This window comes from Mus caroli, unplaced genomic scaffold (assembly GCF_978045245.1).
Source record: "Mus caroli unplaced genomic scaffold, Mus_caroli_1 scaffold_7, whole genome shotgun sequence".
Lineage (NCBI taxonomy): Eukaryota > Metazoa > Chordata > Mammalia > Rodentia > Muridae > Mus > Mus caroli.
The window spans coordinates 90,995,668-91,013,574 of NW_028227262.1; the positions used below are offsets into that span (position 1 = coordinate 90,995,668).

Below are 17,907 nucleotides of genomic sequence, written 5' to 3' on the forward strand. Positions count from 1 at the left end.
GCAAAGCTCTTGTTCCAGTGTGGTCCCCCCTCCCTCTACCCCTTGTTTTCTAAAACCCTGTTCTCTGTGGTTGATCAGGTAGCTTAGTGTAGCATTTGATTGCCTGTCAGGAGAGGCTTAGGGAGTCTGCTGTGGAGAAATAACACTTATAAATTACCCAACCTGTGCTGTTTTCTTAAACAGCTTGCATAGAGACAGCAGTGCAGGGAAGGACTAAGCTGAGGAAATAGCCTAGTCATCAGCCTGAACTCTGACTCCCAGATCAGGGTGATAGACTTGGCTGCCCTTACATACCTCATTGCCAAATTCATGTTACTCCATTTGTAGTTTTTTGTGCTGTGTGATTTAAATGGGTATGAATTTTCTGTCAAATTAAAAATATTGCAAGGTTCTGGGAGGATTTCTGTTTTTTCATTTCCCATATTACCCTGATGTTCTGGCAGGGTATGTGTTTCTTAATCTTACTATATCTTAATCTGAATCTTATTGAATCAGAAACTGGAAAGACTGTTTCCCAAGACAGACCTGAATCAAACTGATTTTAAATGAGCAGCAATTTACTAAAATGAGAAAAGAAGAAAAAGCTGGCGCCTGGGAACATAGTGTAGACTTTCACAAGCTCTTTAGAGCTAAGGAAACTCAGCAGGAGTGTGAAGACACATGAAGTCAGATCACCTCTACCTTACTGCCGCTGAGTTATTCAAGAGTTACCAATTATGAGAAAATGAATACTTTCTAATCAATCCATCAGCATAGCTAATTATAGGATTTATAATATTTATGATACTTTCCCCTTGGGTGTAAATAAAAGTATAATTTCTTCAAGTAAATGCCACAAACCACGTAAAATGCAAGCAGTGTTGGTTTGTGCAAGTTTGAGAAGTTGTCTTCTGATGATGAAGAGATCTCTAAAGAAAGGACTGGCCAGTAGTCCTTCTTCCTTGGAGCCACCCTGTTTGGCTTTGACCTTCAATATGTTGACTAGATGGAAGTTAAATGACCATCATGGTATGACTCTATGTCTCAACAGATAAGCACACTCCATTTAGGGTAACCACAACAGACCAGGAAGGAAGGTTCTGACCTTCAATCGAGTAATGCTGATAGAAAAACAATGAGAAATTTACCCTCAACCTGTGACACTTTTGACTTGATAACAAGTTAGATAAAACGCTCTGATGCCTTGTGTCTGAGGAGATGAAAACTATATTTAAAATATATGATGTTAAGTATAGATGTACAGTATGAAGATGACCAGAATGTCATGCATCCCTACTCATCTCCGAGCTCATCAAATTATATAAACCAAATATGCAGCTCTTTGTATGTCAATTATACCTTAATAATTTTTCTAAAATGATTAGGAAAGAAAAACAGCTTTTCCCATCTTCCTTGACTTCCTCTCCCCCACCCCCCCCCCACACACATATACATACCAGCAAGGTGTAGAAAATAAAAACAGCTAAAAAAGCTCTCAGTTTAGGTCATCCATTCTCAGTTCTGACATGCTAGGGTTGCCTGAGGAATAACTCCTAAACAAAAGGTGCTTGTGCTGAGAACCACTGTTATCTTCACTCCTCCCATAAAACTATACCACTGGAAGTAGTAGGAAACCCATCAGACCACCTCTTCCCTGTGTGAGTTATACCTACAAATAAAGGGTTATGCAAAAACAACTTTTCTAGGGTATGAAAGCACCCTAAAAGAAAGGCTTGAGATGCCGTCCTTCAGACTGTGCTACAAGGAGACTGTATATACATTGCATCATACATGAAAGAGGTTGCTATAGGAAGACCAATTTGGAGATGAATGGTAGACTTTGGAAAGGGTGTGGGTGTCTAATACATTGGTGTGCCTCTCCAAAGTAACAGTGTTTAAAAGATGTGAGGGAGAAATGCCACATTGGTCACAGATGGCTTTGCTCTGGAGGGAAGAAGCATTAATACCCTAGACACCTGTATGCTCAGGAGGCAAGCAGCTTACACAACTGAGAATTGTGGAGGGGATATGCAAAAGATTGTCACAGTCACTAGAATGCCAGGAACCTCTGTGATCCTTCAATAGATTATTAGACAAATGCTTGTGATATTTGGAACCCTTCCTCTAATGCCCTGCTATCTTGTTTTCTTCAGTGGGACTGAGACCAGGATGTCCGTGACATGACATGATGATATTTGGTAGTGTCAAAGTTGATATCGCTGTTAGGCTAGTTAGGTGGGTTTGTAATTGGTGTGCTAGTAACCCCACCTGAAATATTGTGGTTAGTAAAATCTCAGTCTATAGTAGAATCCACCTTTGACTGCATCAGTCAATAAATGATGATTTTATTATTGATTTGAGTGACAATATGTAAGTCATACTGTGAAAATCATTTACAAATTGTAGGTAGAGGAACTCACTGTTTTCTCTTCCTCCCTTTCCTGATTTCCAGATTTTAAAATGCAGTTCATATGCTAATGAAGTTTGTCTTCCTGTTTATTTTATCAAAGTGTGAAACCTGATCTACATCTAGTTGTGAGCCTTTCTTCCTGTCTGCTTACCATGTCTTCTGCAGTCAGAGCTCCTGTCTCTTCCCCTTTGAGATGCATTATCAGCTAACCTAGCACCAGAGTCACTCTGTACCCTCTAGTAGTTTCCTTTGCTTTGCCAGACACTCTCCTAGACTAGAAGGTTCAGTTTTTGGATTCCAGCTTGAGATCTCAGGAAGATTTGCTGTGTTTTCAGAACCAGGTCTGACTGTGGAATCACTGGACATTGCCATGGTGCTAAAGAAGCTGCCATTGAGTCACAGTAGGAAGGAGGAAGAAAACCAGTTATGCAGTAATTTGAATTTTGGGGTCCCAGTGAACATATCTCACAGTCATCAATTAAACATCAAAATCTGAAGAAATAAACTCCTTGAGTTACAGAATGCGGATCCAAAAATAGGGTAAAATAAAGGCTAGATTTTGTAAGTTGACATTGTCTGAGGTCCATGTAAAGTATTTACATCCTCAGGCTTCACTGGGCCAGTACAGGATGGGAAGGCAGACCTTACTGAGATGAACCTGAATGTCTACGTTTGTGAATGAGCTTTCCTGAAGAGAAGCTGTGTCTGTGGTGTTGACTGATTAAAACGATAACGCTGTGGCTGTGGAGAGATTGGAATGTGACAGGCCCAGAGCCTAGTGACCTTCTTTCCCACCTCTGTATCAGAACTAATACTGTATCCTGTGACTAATGGATGAGCACCTTTTCCAATCTATTAACAGACTACGAGTTTCCACCAGCCTCGAAGCTAAGAATGTTATAAAATAGCAAGCATCTCAGGCCCACAGAAAGCTTCCCCCAGTCTTGTCACAATCACTTCTCTGATGTGCTCACCAATGTATTATTTAAATTATTTTTAAATTATTGTCAGGATTTATAACTTTATTCTGTAAAACTATACAACTTCATGAAATTGCTTCCATGTTGGTATATTGTATTTAGGGTAGTTTAAAATCTCTGTTCCCAGGCCATGGTCAGTCAGAATGGCTCCAGAATAAACTATCTCATATTCCCTTTAAGATGAGAGTTGTGGTGTTTGCATTGAGAAGTTGATGGAGGTTTTTCACCATTTCCTTGTGTTGCAGTTGGTAAAAAATAATAGCAAGAAGTGTGGAAATGGGCAAGAATTGGGATTCTTTGGGTAATGGAAAGTCAAGATAGTGCCCAACTTGTGCATAGTCTCCCAGGAAGAGGAAAAATTATAGTTGGTAGCATTGTCCAAACAGGTCCAGACATCAAATTAAAATATTTGGTATTGGATAGAAACAAGTAAAACAGATAAACAAAAAGAAAAGAAAACAAAAGCCAAACGAAGAGAAATAACAAAAAACCCCAACCCTCCGATTTTGGCAAACATAGAAATGAAGAGAATAATTTCCGGAATCTTAGTGCTGTAAGCAGGGAAAAGATTGCATTTTCTTTTTCAGTAAGTTAGCGTCTCACTGTGTTGCCAAGACTGAACTGGAACTCCTGGGCCCAAATCATTCTTCTGCCTTGGGCTCCTAAGTAGTTGGCACTATAGACAAGCCCCTGTCCTTAGCTGAGAATTAGATATTAAGTCAAATAGCACTTAAAGGATAAAATTATAAAATAATTATTAGCCATACCCTGTCATCTTACACCACCCTATGATGGTAGCAGTTTATAGCTATCAAGATCTCTTATCTCTATACCTCGCACGCTGAACTCATATTACAGTTGCTTTACCACGAGTTAATTTCTTGCTTACCATTTTAACTGATACCTACTTAACATCTGCATGATATTGGGTTACTATGACAACTTCAAGAGTTTGCTTAAAACAGCAAACATTTATATCTCTATTATTCCTGAGGCTAGAAGACCATGATGGTGCCAGGTGACCCAGTGTGGTTTGTAGACAGCCACCCTCCTTTCCCTGTAGAGAACACAGGGGAAAAAAAAAACAGACTGTGTCCTGCCTCGCCTTATAAAGACACTAATCGCACACTCCAACCTCCACCCCCAGGGCTTCACCTTTATGACATGATAACTTGTCAAGGCTTGCCTTCAAATAACATCCCATTCAAGATTAGCATTTTTTAATATGGATTTTTGTGGAACAGGCAGGGGAGGGAACAAGAATATCCAGTTCATCATAGTAACTGAAAGGAAAGGGAGTTTTGTTTTTTTTCTGAGATGGTCTCCCTCTATAGTCTAGAACTCACTATGCAGATCAGGCTTTGTTAAAAAAAAAAAAAAAAACCACAGATATCATCCTGCTTCTACCTCCTGAGTGCTGGCAATAAAGGCTGAGCTGTCACACCAAGCCTAAAAGGGAATCTTTATTTGTCAATATTTAGCTATTTTCAAAATAGAAATATTTTTATTTTTATTTTTATTGACATTGAACATTCCCTGACCTAATATGCCCTTCATAGTCTTTTCTTGATATTTGTACAATAAATGTGACTAAAGGCCAGACCCTCTTCATTCCTGGACAGTGCTAATAATGACACATGCTTAGTTCTCAACTTTAAACCTCGGTAGAGAGACCATCTCATTCTTTGCATTATTAAACTGCTGCTTGCACACATTGCAAACTCATGGCCCCAAAGCACCCGACCTTCCCCTTCCTTTCACAGCTGGCACCTTAAGGACTATATCACTTATCATGCATACAAAGAGAGTGAGATAGACACTCTGATGTCATCTTTGTAATATACCGAATTTCAAATTAATACCTGCTCAGGGTGATGTGTCCGATTCTATGATCTTAGTACAAGTCTACATTTGGATCAAGTCTACATTTGGATCCCAGAGTGCAGTGAGAAGCACTTGGCTAACAGAAAACAATTTCAGTTGTCCATTTCTGCCAAGCAGAAAGAAGTTCCAGGCCCATATAATTATAAGAACTGACAGGTGAGTTTGGATAAGAACGATGTTCTTTTCTCCTTTCAGCCTGAGAATTTATATATTTGGTGCACAGTAGAACGAGACAGAAAATCCATTCTGTCGTCACCATCTTTTTTATACCCAGTTTAGTACTAATGACTTCCTTTGAAACATAAATGCTTTTTCCGGGCATTGTACACTTTGAGTGTGTTAGATAATGGGCTTATTTAGTATACTATATATCACCTCGTTATGTTTTCTACTTTTAGTTGAGCACAAAGTTGTAATTAACATTTTGATTATAATTGCCTCTATTAGAAATGGCAGTGGGGTGATCTGCAGTACACCATCAGCTTTATTGGCAGAAAGTGGTGAAGGCAAAAGGACAAGAGTTTTAACCCCCTGGTGACTCTGTTCTTTTGAGTGGCTAGCGTCTGCCAGCATCTGATGCTGAGAGTCAGACCAGAGGGCAGAGGAGCCTTAGGGATGCTGAATAGTGAATGGATGTCTAGCTAAACGGGCCATAATGAATGCTTTGTAAAAGTTTTAAAAGAAGAATGTAGACAGTGGTTTGACAATGTATATTTGCAGCAGATATTTCCAAACTGGTTCCTGAAAACTGGACTTGGGCTTGGATGTTGCATCTTTCTAAAAGGAAGAATCTGAGCTAAGAACTCATAACCCACCATGCTCATGATATTCTGGGATATATTATGTGTTACATGTGATATATTAACAAACACAGGTAATAATTTCCCATATACTTAAATATTAAATACATACACACTCAAAAGTCTAGGCCAGGAGTTCTCAATCTGTATATAAGATAGACTGTCTTCTTGCTTCCTCTGTAGGATGTCAGGACTTAGGCTGTTTCTTATAAGGGAAACAGTAAAGGTGAAACATTTTAGCAAATATGGAACCGGGAAGACAATCTGATCATTAAATGCACCATGGTAGCCCCTCACATCCATTATGTAAAGTTACAGATGGAATGGACAGCCATCAGCACGGTGACAACTGACTGAGCTTTTCCTTCTCGTTTATCGTTTGCCACATAACAGATTTTCTGATTGATGAGAGAGAAGAATTGTTCTTGTTATAGCTGAGGTTAAGCCCAGAGAGGGAGACAGAGGAATCCATTTTGCAAATGTGGCATAAGCGCAGGAGAGCAGTATACTGCTCAGAAGAGCTCCACCTGGCTCCTCCACAGCCCCTGTGCTGTCAGAAGACAGTGCTCATCTGTAGCAGGTGAACAGAGTGCTCCCATGTATCAGTATCTTTATGGGAATTATGCCTTGTAAAGTTGATCGTTGCCAAACATCAAATGGTAGAATTGGAAGCAAAAATGATAGTGGCCATTTGGCCAAACCTTGTTTTACCCCAGATGTGGGGGGGCCAGAAGGTTGGTCCCACTTCGGACTGCTAACAGTAGAAAGTAACCCCAGAACCAAGAGGAATCCAAGAGGAATTAGACTTGGGGCCTCCCAGAACTACCCAGGGGTATAACAATTTTGGATACAATAGAACTTTTAGCATACCCAGTGTACTGGCTAGTTTTGTGTCAACTTGACACAGCTGGAATTACCACAGAGAAAGGAGCTTCAGTTGGGGAAATGCCTCCACAAGATCCAGCTGTAAGGCATTTTCTCAATTAGTGATCAAGGCTGGGAGGTCCCCTTGTGGGTGGTGCCATCTCTGGGCTGGTAGTCTTGGTTCTATAAGAAAGCAGACTGAGCAAGCCAGGGAAAGCAAGCCAGTAAAGAACATCCCTCCATGGCTTCTGCATCAGCTCCTGCTTTCTGACCTGCTTGAGTTCCAGTCCTGACATCCTTTGGTGATTAACAGCAGCATGGAAGTGTAAGCCGAATAAACCCTTTCCTCCCCAACTTGCTTCTTGGTCATGATGTTTGTGCAGGAATAAAAACCCTGACTAAGACACCCAGGTTTTGTTTGTTTGTTTGGGACTTTCCCAACAGTAGCTCTGAAGAATATGCTTTATGATATAGCCTATTGTACACATATGTATATATGGCAAGAATATGTCCCAGAAAACATTTCATAAAAGACGCCATCTGACATTTTCAAATCCATGTTCACCTTGATAGTATCAGTTATAATCACCTCTATATACAGCAGCAGCTGGAAAATACTGTGAGTGCATTGCCAAACCAACACCATGCTATATCTTGTATAACCTGTCAGTCATCATATTACTTCAGTCCTTTAATGATGGGTACTTGCTAAGTATAGCAAGCTCTTAATGCAAATACTGCAGTCCTTTCTGGGACTCTTTCTTGCCAATGCAAAATTCCAAGTTGAACTGAGAACCCCTGTAGCTGGTATCCATGGAATTGCAGACTCCTGTTTATGGACTCAGCTCAGGGGCCTCCTGCCATTTGCATACAGTTTACAATGCTACCTTCCTGGTATCCTTTCAGTTTCCTAGCAGAAGTGTTGAGAACAAAGAGAGATATTTAGAACAAAGAATGTGTCCCATCATTAATGTTTGGTTCAAGTGGTAATGTTCCAGAAACCTACTGACCTTCTGGCTTACTTTTCTTGTTGTGAAAAAACAAACAAACAAACAAACAAATAAAACAAAACAAGGAAGGGTTTATTTTGCCTTACTGTAGTCCATCATAGTGTGAAGTCATAGCAGTGAGCGTGGGTGGAGCTGAGTCAGTAGGAACAACAGGCAGCTGGTCACATTTCACCTGCATCAGGAAGCAGAGGGCAGTGGGTATGGGTGCTACACTCACTTTGGCTTTCTGGGTTCAAGCCCATGAAGTGTCTTAGTTAGGGTTTTACTGCTGTGAACAGACACCATGACCAATGCAAGTCTTATAAAAGACAACATTTAATTGGGGCTGGCTTACAGGTTCAGAGGTTCAGTCCATTCTCATCAAGGTGGGACCACGGTGGCATCCCAGCAGGCATGATGCAGGAGAAGCTCAAAGTTCTGCATCTTTATCTGAAAGCTGCTAGTAGAATATTAGCTTCCAGGCATCGAGGAATAGGCTCTTAAAGCCGACGCCCACAGTGACAAACCTACTCCAACAAGGCCCACCTCCAAATAGTGCCACTCCCAGGGCCAAGCATATACAAACCATCACATGAAGTGATGAGGGTGGGTCACCCTGCTTCCGTTAAACCTTTCTGGAAATGTCCTCAAAAAACAGGCAAACTCCAATGTTTGCCTTCAAGTCCCATCAGGTTAGCAATGAAGATCAGGCATCACGCTAGCCAAGTTCACTCTTGCTACCAGCAGACAGTAACCAGAGCAAAGAGCTGCTACAGTAGCCCTTAAGTCTTATTCTTTTGTTGTTTGCACCTGACATATGGATACTAGACATTGGCAAACCACTTAAATAGATGTCTATAAGAAATGCTTATCTCCTATAAATCTTGCACTTATTTATTTTGCTGTTTTGTAACAAACTGCTACAAGCTTTTTCTAGTTAAAACACCATGCTTGCATTGCCTCAGTCTCTATATATGCTAAGTGTGAGCCCAGCAAAAGTAGTTTCTCTGCTCATGGTCTCACAAGGCTGAAGTCAAGAGACTGGTTCAGTTGAACTCTCATTTAGCACATGGAGTCCTTCTGGTTCTATTTGGGCATGAGCAGATTTCAGGTCCTTATGGTTTTGGGCTGCAATCTATCTGAGATTTTCTTACAGAGTCTAGAGCTTACCTTCACCCCACATGGCTTTCCCATATTTGTGACTCTTCTTCAAACTCAGTAGGAGAATATCCAGTCTGCTCTGGCAAGGTCTTATATCACATACAATCTTAATTGTATAGTCTTGTGAAGTAGACATCTCATTTTGTTCATAGGACCCTCTGCACTGGTGGGAGAGGCATGTAGACATTCATATTATGAATCTAACATAGTTGCTAAGAATGTTCATTTTTGCAAACCATTGTAGGAACCAGACCTTTCTCTTTAGTTTATAATTGTCTAATTTCTACCCACCCTAACAGTAGGAGTACAATATCTCCCTTAAGCATTCCTCTCTCCTCCCATACATATAAGCTTATAAAAGAAGATATTCTTTGAAACATTAGTTACCCCGGAGTGCTGACTTGGTCGAGGAGGAGATGAAATCCTGACGAAGCTTAATGAGTCATTGCCGGCTTACAATTGGTCTCACCTCCAGTCAGGGACTTTCTTAAGTGGTTCTTCTGAGTTAGGACAGCCCCTGAGCATGTCTCCTGAGTCTGGGTCCTACCAGAGGCCTTGAGTATATAGAGATCTGTGGGATGAGGGAGCCTGAGCAGACATAGTCTTTATGTAAAGATGAGACTCTAAATTCACTTGAAGGGTTCCCATCGTTCTATTTTGCTATTAAAGAAGCTGAGGCTGATAGGGTTTAATAACAGAAATCACATAGCTAGTAAGTGCCCAGACCTACTCAGTTAACTCCACTCTGTAACCTGTGACTTGTGCATAACTTGTGAGGCATATCGAGGCAGGCCCACCTTTCCCATGTTCCTGGGTTAAAGTCAGCTATTACCCGTCTGTTGAAGAGCTTCCTTGGAGCACAGATCTGGTAGATTTGATGCTTTTCCAGGTCCTGGAGCCTCTCCAAAAGGAATCCATTTTGATTTTTCTAAGAATGTTTATGCTTATAATGATTCTGGATGGAACACCGTGATGAGAAAATCTACCCGCTTTATCCCAAAATTGTGTCTTCTCTCCTGCAGATGCCGTTCCTATGAAGACTGCTGTGGCTCCAGGTGCTGTGTGCGGGCCCTCTCCATACAGAGACTGTGGTATTTTTGGTAGGTTACAATTTTTGCTTGATCTTGGAAAGTTCCAGCATCGGCCTTGAGCAGCTTTTTAGCCAGTTTTTAAGATGATGTTGGAGCTGATTGTCTTGAGGAATCAGAGTCAGCGGACTGAGATTTATGACAGTTTCTGCTACCTAAAAATCTTCCCACATCTGTGTCTACTGTGCCTTAGCTTTCAAGACAGTCACCCTGCATGCTCGCACCTCCCCAGGCTCCTCACAGAGCTCGAGAGAACATACAACATCTATCAGATCATACCAGGGGCATCCTCACACCTCCCCAGGCTTCTTACAGAACTGGAGAGACCATATAACATCTATCAGATCACACCAGGAACATCCTCACACCTCCCCAGGCTCCTCACAGAACCCTAGAGAACATACAACATCTATCAGATCACACCAGGGGCATCCTCACACCTCCCCAGGCTCCTCACAGAACTCTAGAGAACATACATCTATCAGATCACACCTGGAGAGAAGGGTGGGAGGCAAACTGTCACTTAGAGAGTAGCCTTGTGCAAGTCTTGGTTCACAGAGAGACTCCAGAAAGTCTCTGGGAATAAGTTGTACTCTTGTAGCTAAGAGGCATTTCACATGCCAGGCATAGCATGGTGCTGGAGAGGGGATTTCTGTAAAATTCACTGAGCATTTCTTAAGCTCATCTCCTTGGCTTGCTTGTAGTGATCATGTCCTCCAGTACATGCAGCTAAGGATTACATCATCATCACACTCTTCATGACTTTAAAATTCTGACTGTACTGATACTGATACTTATAATGTTTCTGGAAATTAACAAGCAGCCATGTGAGTTGTTCTAAGGGTTTGCCTCTTTCTCTTGACAACTGTGAATAAGGAAGTCAACAGGGATGGCAAGTGTTTCCAACAGATTTTTTTCTTTATAGCATAGATCCTGTACCACCAGCAGCTCCTTGATCAGGCTTGGGCATTTAGCATCTGGGCATCATCTGCTCACTTGGGCCATAACTAGGCCTCCCTTGGGCACAGGTAGCCATGCCTGGGAATACTTCCCCCAAGTAAAGAGTGTTGGTGTTCTGCCTTTCTCCTTTTCTCATAGCTGCTAGAGAAAAAGCCTCTGCCTAGCAGAAGATGGCATAGAACCTGAAATAATCCATGTGAGAAAGTTACACAGCACCATACTTTATTAATCCAGTTGAGAGCTTAGTGAGTGCTGTAACCAGCTGACCAAGCATAAGCTCAGGGTTTTCAAAGTCAAAAGGCTGCAATCACATCCTTCCTGGTATAGAGCAGAGGGTCTTTACAGTGTGACTTTTGATCTTGTGGAACATTACACAAGGCCTTTCCTCCAGGTTGGTTGGTTGGTTGTTTTTTTTTGGGTTTGTTGTTGTTGTTTTACATATCAGAAACCTTCCTCAACAGGGAAGGAGGGTCCTTCTGGTGCTGTAGAGCACTTTACCAAGAGGAGAGAGAAGACAAATGTGGCTCCCAAGGGAAGGAGGTGTTGGGGGTGTGTGGAAGGAGTAGGGGGTGGGGAGGGATCAGGACAACCTGACTTTTCTTAAGCTGTTTCATTCTCCACCTCTCAACCCTTAAAAACATTAATTTAACTCAAAGTATGTATTGTTTGACAAAGCTTAGCAACTAATTTAAACAGAGTCTGACTATTAGACAACATATAGCAGTAAAATTGTGTGTCAGACTCCGGTCCTAGGGAGCCATTGTAGCTAGTCCTGTAGGAAGTATTATGATTAATCGTTCCATGAGTCTAAAGTGCAAAGAGGCCATAGTGACCTTTGTTGAAGTTTTCAAGCCTCTGCCATGTGGAGACTTACTGGCTTCCAGTGGTAACAGTACTGAAGAAGCTGTAACTGTCACCTCTAGGAGGTGACCCAGAGAGGCTGTCTGGAGGGACTTTCACAGTCCAGGTCTTCTCACCCACCCAAGGCATCTGCAACTTAGTGTTTGGATGAGTGACCATAGCTCAACTGCCTTGCTGACCAACTCTGTGGCACAGGCTCTATCTTCTATTATCTAACACTTTCTTGGGGACTTCCTACACAGTTGGGTAATTACTTCTTAGCCCTGAAGATTTTAGCTAATAGGAGAACTGAAAACCAAGGTATGTCAGCTCTGGAGATATTGAGTACCTCTGTGTAGCAGTACCTCATTAAATCTAATCAAATTGATCCCAGTGGCAGTGGCAGCACTTTCTTCACTGCCTACCTCAATGTTCTTGGTTCCCTAATGAAATAAATACACACACACACACACACACACACACACACAGAGCCTTTGTATTTTTATATGCCTTAAACAGCTCGATGGCTGGGCCACTTCCTAACCTGCACATGGCTGATCTGCCTCCCTCTGATATTCCCAAGTTACTACTTAGTAAAATCTATATTCTATCTTAGCTACACTGGGACCACTCTTCCCCAGGTCCTACGTGGCGGTTACCTCTCTGTTCCCCGCCTTCTCAGGCACAGCATCTTTCCTGTCTTCATGGCATGATGGATCATCATCTTCCTCCTTCACTCCCATGCCCGGCATCCTATATGCTCAATTTCTCCAAATAGCTAAAGCTTAACAGAGGTATTCAATGGTTAGACATACATCTTTAATTTTTTGTTAACACGAATAGACTATTAAAAACACAGGAATCTTAATCATCAAACATACATTATCCTTAAGTCCTATCATTCTTTTATTTTATCACAAAAATCAATTCTTGATCCAAAGTTTATTTTAAACTTTTTTAAACCAAAAACATAGCCTCATATTTTATAAGACATTTCATTCCTTTTTTTTTTAATTTTATTTCTCTAAACAAGAGTTGAATTCAAGGTATACACATGACATACTGTAGCAAATTAAGATTTGCTTAACTTTGCAGACTGTTAACTATCATTTTTTGTTGTAAGTTTTGAGAAATATTTCCAATTAAAATTTTACAGTTTTTTTAATTGTTCCCCCCTTCCCTCCAATGGTCTTACAGTTCCTGAGAGGAAGAAAATTTACATTTCAGCAAGAGCTTTAAAGATACACCTGACTTTGAATGGGAGAAAAAAATTGAAAACAAAAATTAAGAAAGGAGCAAGCATTTAAAAAACTAAACATATGAAATCACATTTAGACAACTTATCCTTGATATATATAAAGCTTTCTGATTAAAAAAATTAAATACTATGAGATACAACAGTAACAAATAAATTTAACACTTGCTGTAGGAAATTTTCTCTATGAGGGAGTGTTAGGCAATGTCTGTTTTTATTGAGATCTTTATAAGATGGAGAGAGAGAGAGAGAGAGAGAGAGAGAGAGAGAGAGAGAGAGAGAGCAGCATTTTCACTGTTACATAGGTGGGCATCTTTCCTATTCTTAGTTTTTTCTCCCAAAATCTTTGAGGTCTCATGCAGTTATGTCCTGATTACATACAATCAGCTAGGAAGAGTGACCAAATACGCAGATGAGAATCTAATGACCTTGCCTATCTCCTCCTTTCATAAAGGAATACTAATATTTAACAAGCCCATCGTTGGTTAAGCAGGCACAGTATTATTGAGAAATTTTAAGAAAAGTTTTTGTGATACTTTGAATGAGAATGGCCCCCATAGGCTTATATATTTAAATGATTGAGTCCCAATTGGTAGAAACTGTTTGGGCAGGATTAGGAGGTGTGGCCTTGTTGGAAGAAGTAGGGGTTGACTATGAGATTTCAAAAGCCCAGGCCAGGCCAAGTATTTCTCTCTGTCTTTGGATCAGGATATAAACCTCTCATCTACTTGGCATGCATGTCTGCTTTCTGGGATAATCATGGATTAACCCAAATCCTTAACCAATTTGTGTATGCCTGAAGAAGAAGGCTAACAGTATAAAAAGCTTAATAAGGTGTTTTGGTTTTTTTTTTTTTTATAAAGCTGCAGAATGATGTTAGCATGGTAAACTAGAGATCATTAAACAGAAAACTATGAAAACCAGACAACAGTACTCAAAAAATGTTGGCATCATGTTGTGTCCTCCAACCCCAGGTGTCTATGTTTATAAAACTGAGAAGTAAAAGCAAAAGTATTGAGGCTTTGTGGGACAAAAGCAAAGGCAGACCACAGGCACAAGGCAAAGGAGTTCTCAAAACAGGAAAAATGTCCCCTCTCAGATAGGGGAAGCAGGTTTAAAGACAAAGTAGAAATGCAGGCATTGGGACCTAGTGTAGATCCTACCTCCAGCCTCTCTCCTGAGCCACATAGCTAAGGGCTGGGCATTCCCACACTAAAAAAAGGATCTTGTACCTGTGGTCACTTTGAGTGCACATTGTCACAAAATTAATACAGTCAGCTGGTCCTTCATCCAGACTAAAACCCAAACCAAAACTGGATCTTTCCTCATGTTCTTCATGTTGTGGTTACTCACCCGCCCAGCCATAAAATTATTTTTGTTGCTACTTCATAACAATAATTTTCTACTGTTATGAATTGAGAGGCAGAATCAGAAAAATGAGCCCTCTCCCGTTGTTATCCCAACTTGGCACAGGAGGACAAGAGAAGGAGCCTCATCATGAGTTTTCTTCACAAGCCTTAAGCCTTCTCAAAGCATCATGTCTTCCTCAACTCTAAGAGTGCTCCCAAGAGGCCTACCCATCGTTCCCAAACAGGATCCTCAAAGTCCTTCTCCTCCCTGAGAGAGCTTCTCTAAGAGCCCTATGTGAGGCCCAAACTTTCTAAAGAGACCTGAGTTCAGTACACAGACTTACCTCCTAGGGGTTTTAGAAGGATTCATCCATTTTGTCTGGCAACGCTGAAGTCATTTTAGACTTTTTTGGTTTCAGTAGTCCTGTATTGTTTGCAGGAGGCTCCTCACCTGAAACTTCTTCTTAGCCAGGAAGGCAGAGTCCTCTGTTGGTCTGGGAGATCTCACTGGAGCCTCCAATGAAATATTTCATGTGAAAACGTTACATATCATCATGCTTTATTAAGTTGAGAACATAGTGAGTCCTCTAGCCAGCTGACCAATAGTAGACTTAAACCTGAGATTTTTCGTGCAGAGACAAAGGAGATTAGAGCTTGTTTGTTTGTATTTTAAGTCAAAAGGAAAAAAGGCTTCAGTCATATCACACCTAGTGTAGGCTAGAGGGTCTTTATGGTGTAACCATTGATCTTGTAAAACATCACACAAGGCCATTCCTCAAGAGCAGTGATTCTCAACCTTCCAAATGCTGCGACCCTTCAATAAGTTCCTTATGTTGTAGTTACCTCCAACCATAAAATTATTTTTGTGGCTATTTCATAACTGTAATTTTTCTACTGTTATGAGTCATAGTATAAATATCAGATAAGCAGGATATCTGATATCTGACCCCTGTGAAAGGGTTGCTCAACCAAAGATGTCATGATCCAAAGGTTAAGAACTACTGCTTTAGAGGAACTAAACTGTTTTTATGTACCACAACCCTTTCTTACCAGGGAAGGGGGGCCATTGTGACGTTGTGAGGAACTTTATCAAGAGAAATGAGAGGACATTTGTTTACAGACAAACGTGGCTCTCAAGAGACAACCTGACCTGTCTTAACCTATTTCACAATACCCATGCATAGGCTGCTAAAATTGGTAGAACGTATACTGAACTAAGGAAGAGCAACCATACTGTAAAGTGGATGATGACACATCAATACTAATTTAAGGAAAAAAGGAAACTTAGCACAACGGAACGTGAGAGACCCAAGTGTACACGCCAGAGGGCTCAGCCAACATCAGGAAGTGCTATCCTTGGAGTGCATGCACAGTTTCCAAGAACTGAGAACACGGGTTTAGACAGAGAGCCTCAGAAGATCTGTGCTCCACTTTCAATGAGATCATTTTAAAAGGGGGCTTGAGGGAGGCTCTCCAGTGGTCTCGGGTGAACCCTCTGGATGTACTTTACAGGTTCTCTCCTGATCCACAAGGGAGAAGGGAAACAGTTTCATGCAGTTTTGTTGTTTTACAGAAGAAAGTCATGAATCCTAACAATTTTAAAATGCATTGGTGGGTACATCAGAGAGAGAGGAGAAGCGTTTCTGTGGGTTGCAGATGCTGTCTGATGACATTCTTAGCTTTTGGGTTGGTAGAAGGTAGGAATCCAATAAATTTAATACATTCCAAAAGGGTTTCCAACACCTATTTAGACACTAAAGCTAGTCCAAGTCATTAGCTTCTGTACCTGCAACATTCCGGCCTCTCCACATCATTGCAGTTCTAGTTGATCTCACAGACACAGCTTCTTCATTGGAATTCTCATTCACAAGATCAAGACGTTCAGCAAAACAAGCCAGGCTGTGACAAGCATTACATGTGTTCTTTCAGTTGTTTCCTAGATTTACTTATAGACACATAAAACCATTTCCGTACACAGTGTGAAAGAAGACTACAGGAAAGAGATAAGTGGGATAGGGAGGGGAGGGCAGGACAGCAAGCAGTGGGGTATGAAGGTGTTCCACACACAGGATATAACTGAAAGAGATTGTCTTTATGGGGCCCAGCACTGTGTACTGGGAAAACACCAACTTAAAATGAAGTTGAGTACAACTCTGGAAGAGAAGATGAACTTTTCTGTCCAAACTTCCAAATGTAAGAATTTGTTTATCTCAAAACAAAAAGGGAAACACAGCAAAGGACACTTCAGCCTATGGCCTGGATTCAAGGCATGCCCTCATTTAGGAATCTTCTTTCTGAGGCTCAATGGAAGAGGCAGGACTACAGTGCAAAGAACCCTAATCCTGGGAGGAGTCATGGGTATGCTGGGTTGGTCTGCAGCATTAGATGCAGTATATTAGGGTTATTGGGAATGTCTCTAAAAATGGTTAAACTTGACAGAATGGGTGTTGAGAAATGAGAGAGAGAGAGGTTTTTTCTTTCTTTTTTTTTTTTTTTTTTTTTGGTTTTTTGAGACAGGATTTCTCTGTATAGCCCTGGCTGTCCTGGAACTCACTCTGTAGACCAGGCTGGCCTCGAACACAGAACTCTACCTGCCTCTGCCTCCCGAGTGCTGGGATTAAAGGCGTGCTCCACCACGCCCTGCTAAGAGAGAGATCTTACAGGGATCTATGTGCTTTTGATTTCTGGGCTAGGGCACCTGCTAGTGGTGGGGTAACTGTGAGGCTATGCATGGTGTTTGGCAGTATCTCACACAGACTGAAGCATTTGTGAGTCCCACAACTTTGCTCTTACAAGGCCAGAGCGCCAACTGCCAAAGAGTTGATTAGGTTATCAGAGCTTCAATTATGGCACAAGTTACAACTGAAGATATAGCCAGAATGCCTAGAAATGGACTCTGAAGTGCCCTAGTCAAAATATAAGCAAGCGCTCTTGGCTGACCCATACATTTCTTCTCTCTGTAAACATTCAGTGGTTAAGATTCCTGGGCTTCTGTAGAAAGGCTTCAGTGGCAACCACATTCCTGAAAGGGACAGCTTTCAGTAGACAGGAACTATTAGATTGAGATTGGTGGACACGGCGTGGATGCAGAAAGAGCAGACAGGCATCTCTGGAAGCAAAACTGACCTTTTAATCAGAACAACTGAAGGGTGGAGACTGTGCACACGGCACAGGGAGCTATGGGTGTATAGGGCAAGAAAGAGGAACTTTGGGGATATAGATTACTTGATCAGGTCAGTTGCCCTGCAGCCTCAGAGTGGCGGATACCAGCGGGTGCTTCTATGCTGATCTCCTTATCAGGAGCTTCCTGGATCCCAACAGGCCACAGGTGTTATCAGAAAAGTTAAC

The 17,907-nt window shown here is 41.4% G+C and overlaps 1 protein-coding gene across 4 annotated transcripts in view; it reads left to right on the forward strand.

Moving 5' to 3' along the window:
- Vopp1 (VOPP1 WW domain binding protein) overlaps positions 1–17,907 on the forward strand; it is a 67,860-nt gene that overhangs the window by 40,436 nt on the left and 9,517 nt on the right. For all 4 annotated transcript variants that reach the window (XM_021164660.3, XM_085840579.1, XM_085840581.1 and 1 more), the window contains one exon: positions 10,090–10,167. In XM_021164660.3, coding sequence (XP_021020319.1) covers positions 10,090–10,167 — 78 coding nt within the window. The remainder of the gene's footprint in view (positions 1–10,089; positions 10,168–17,907) is intronic.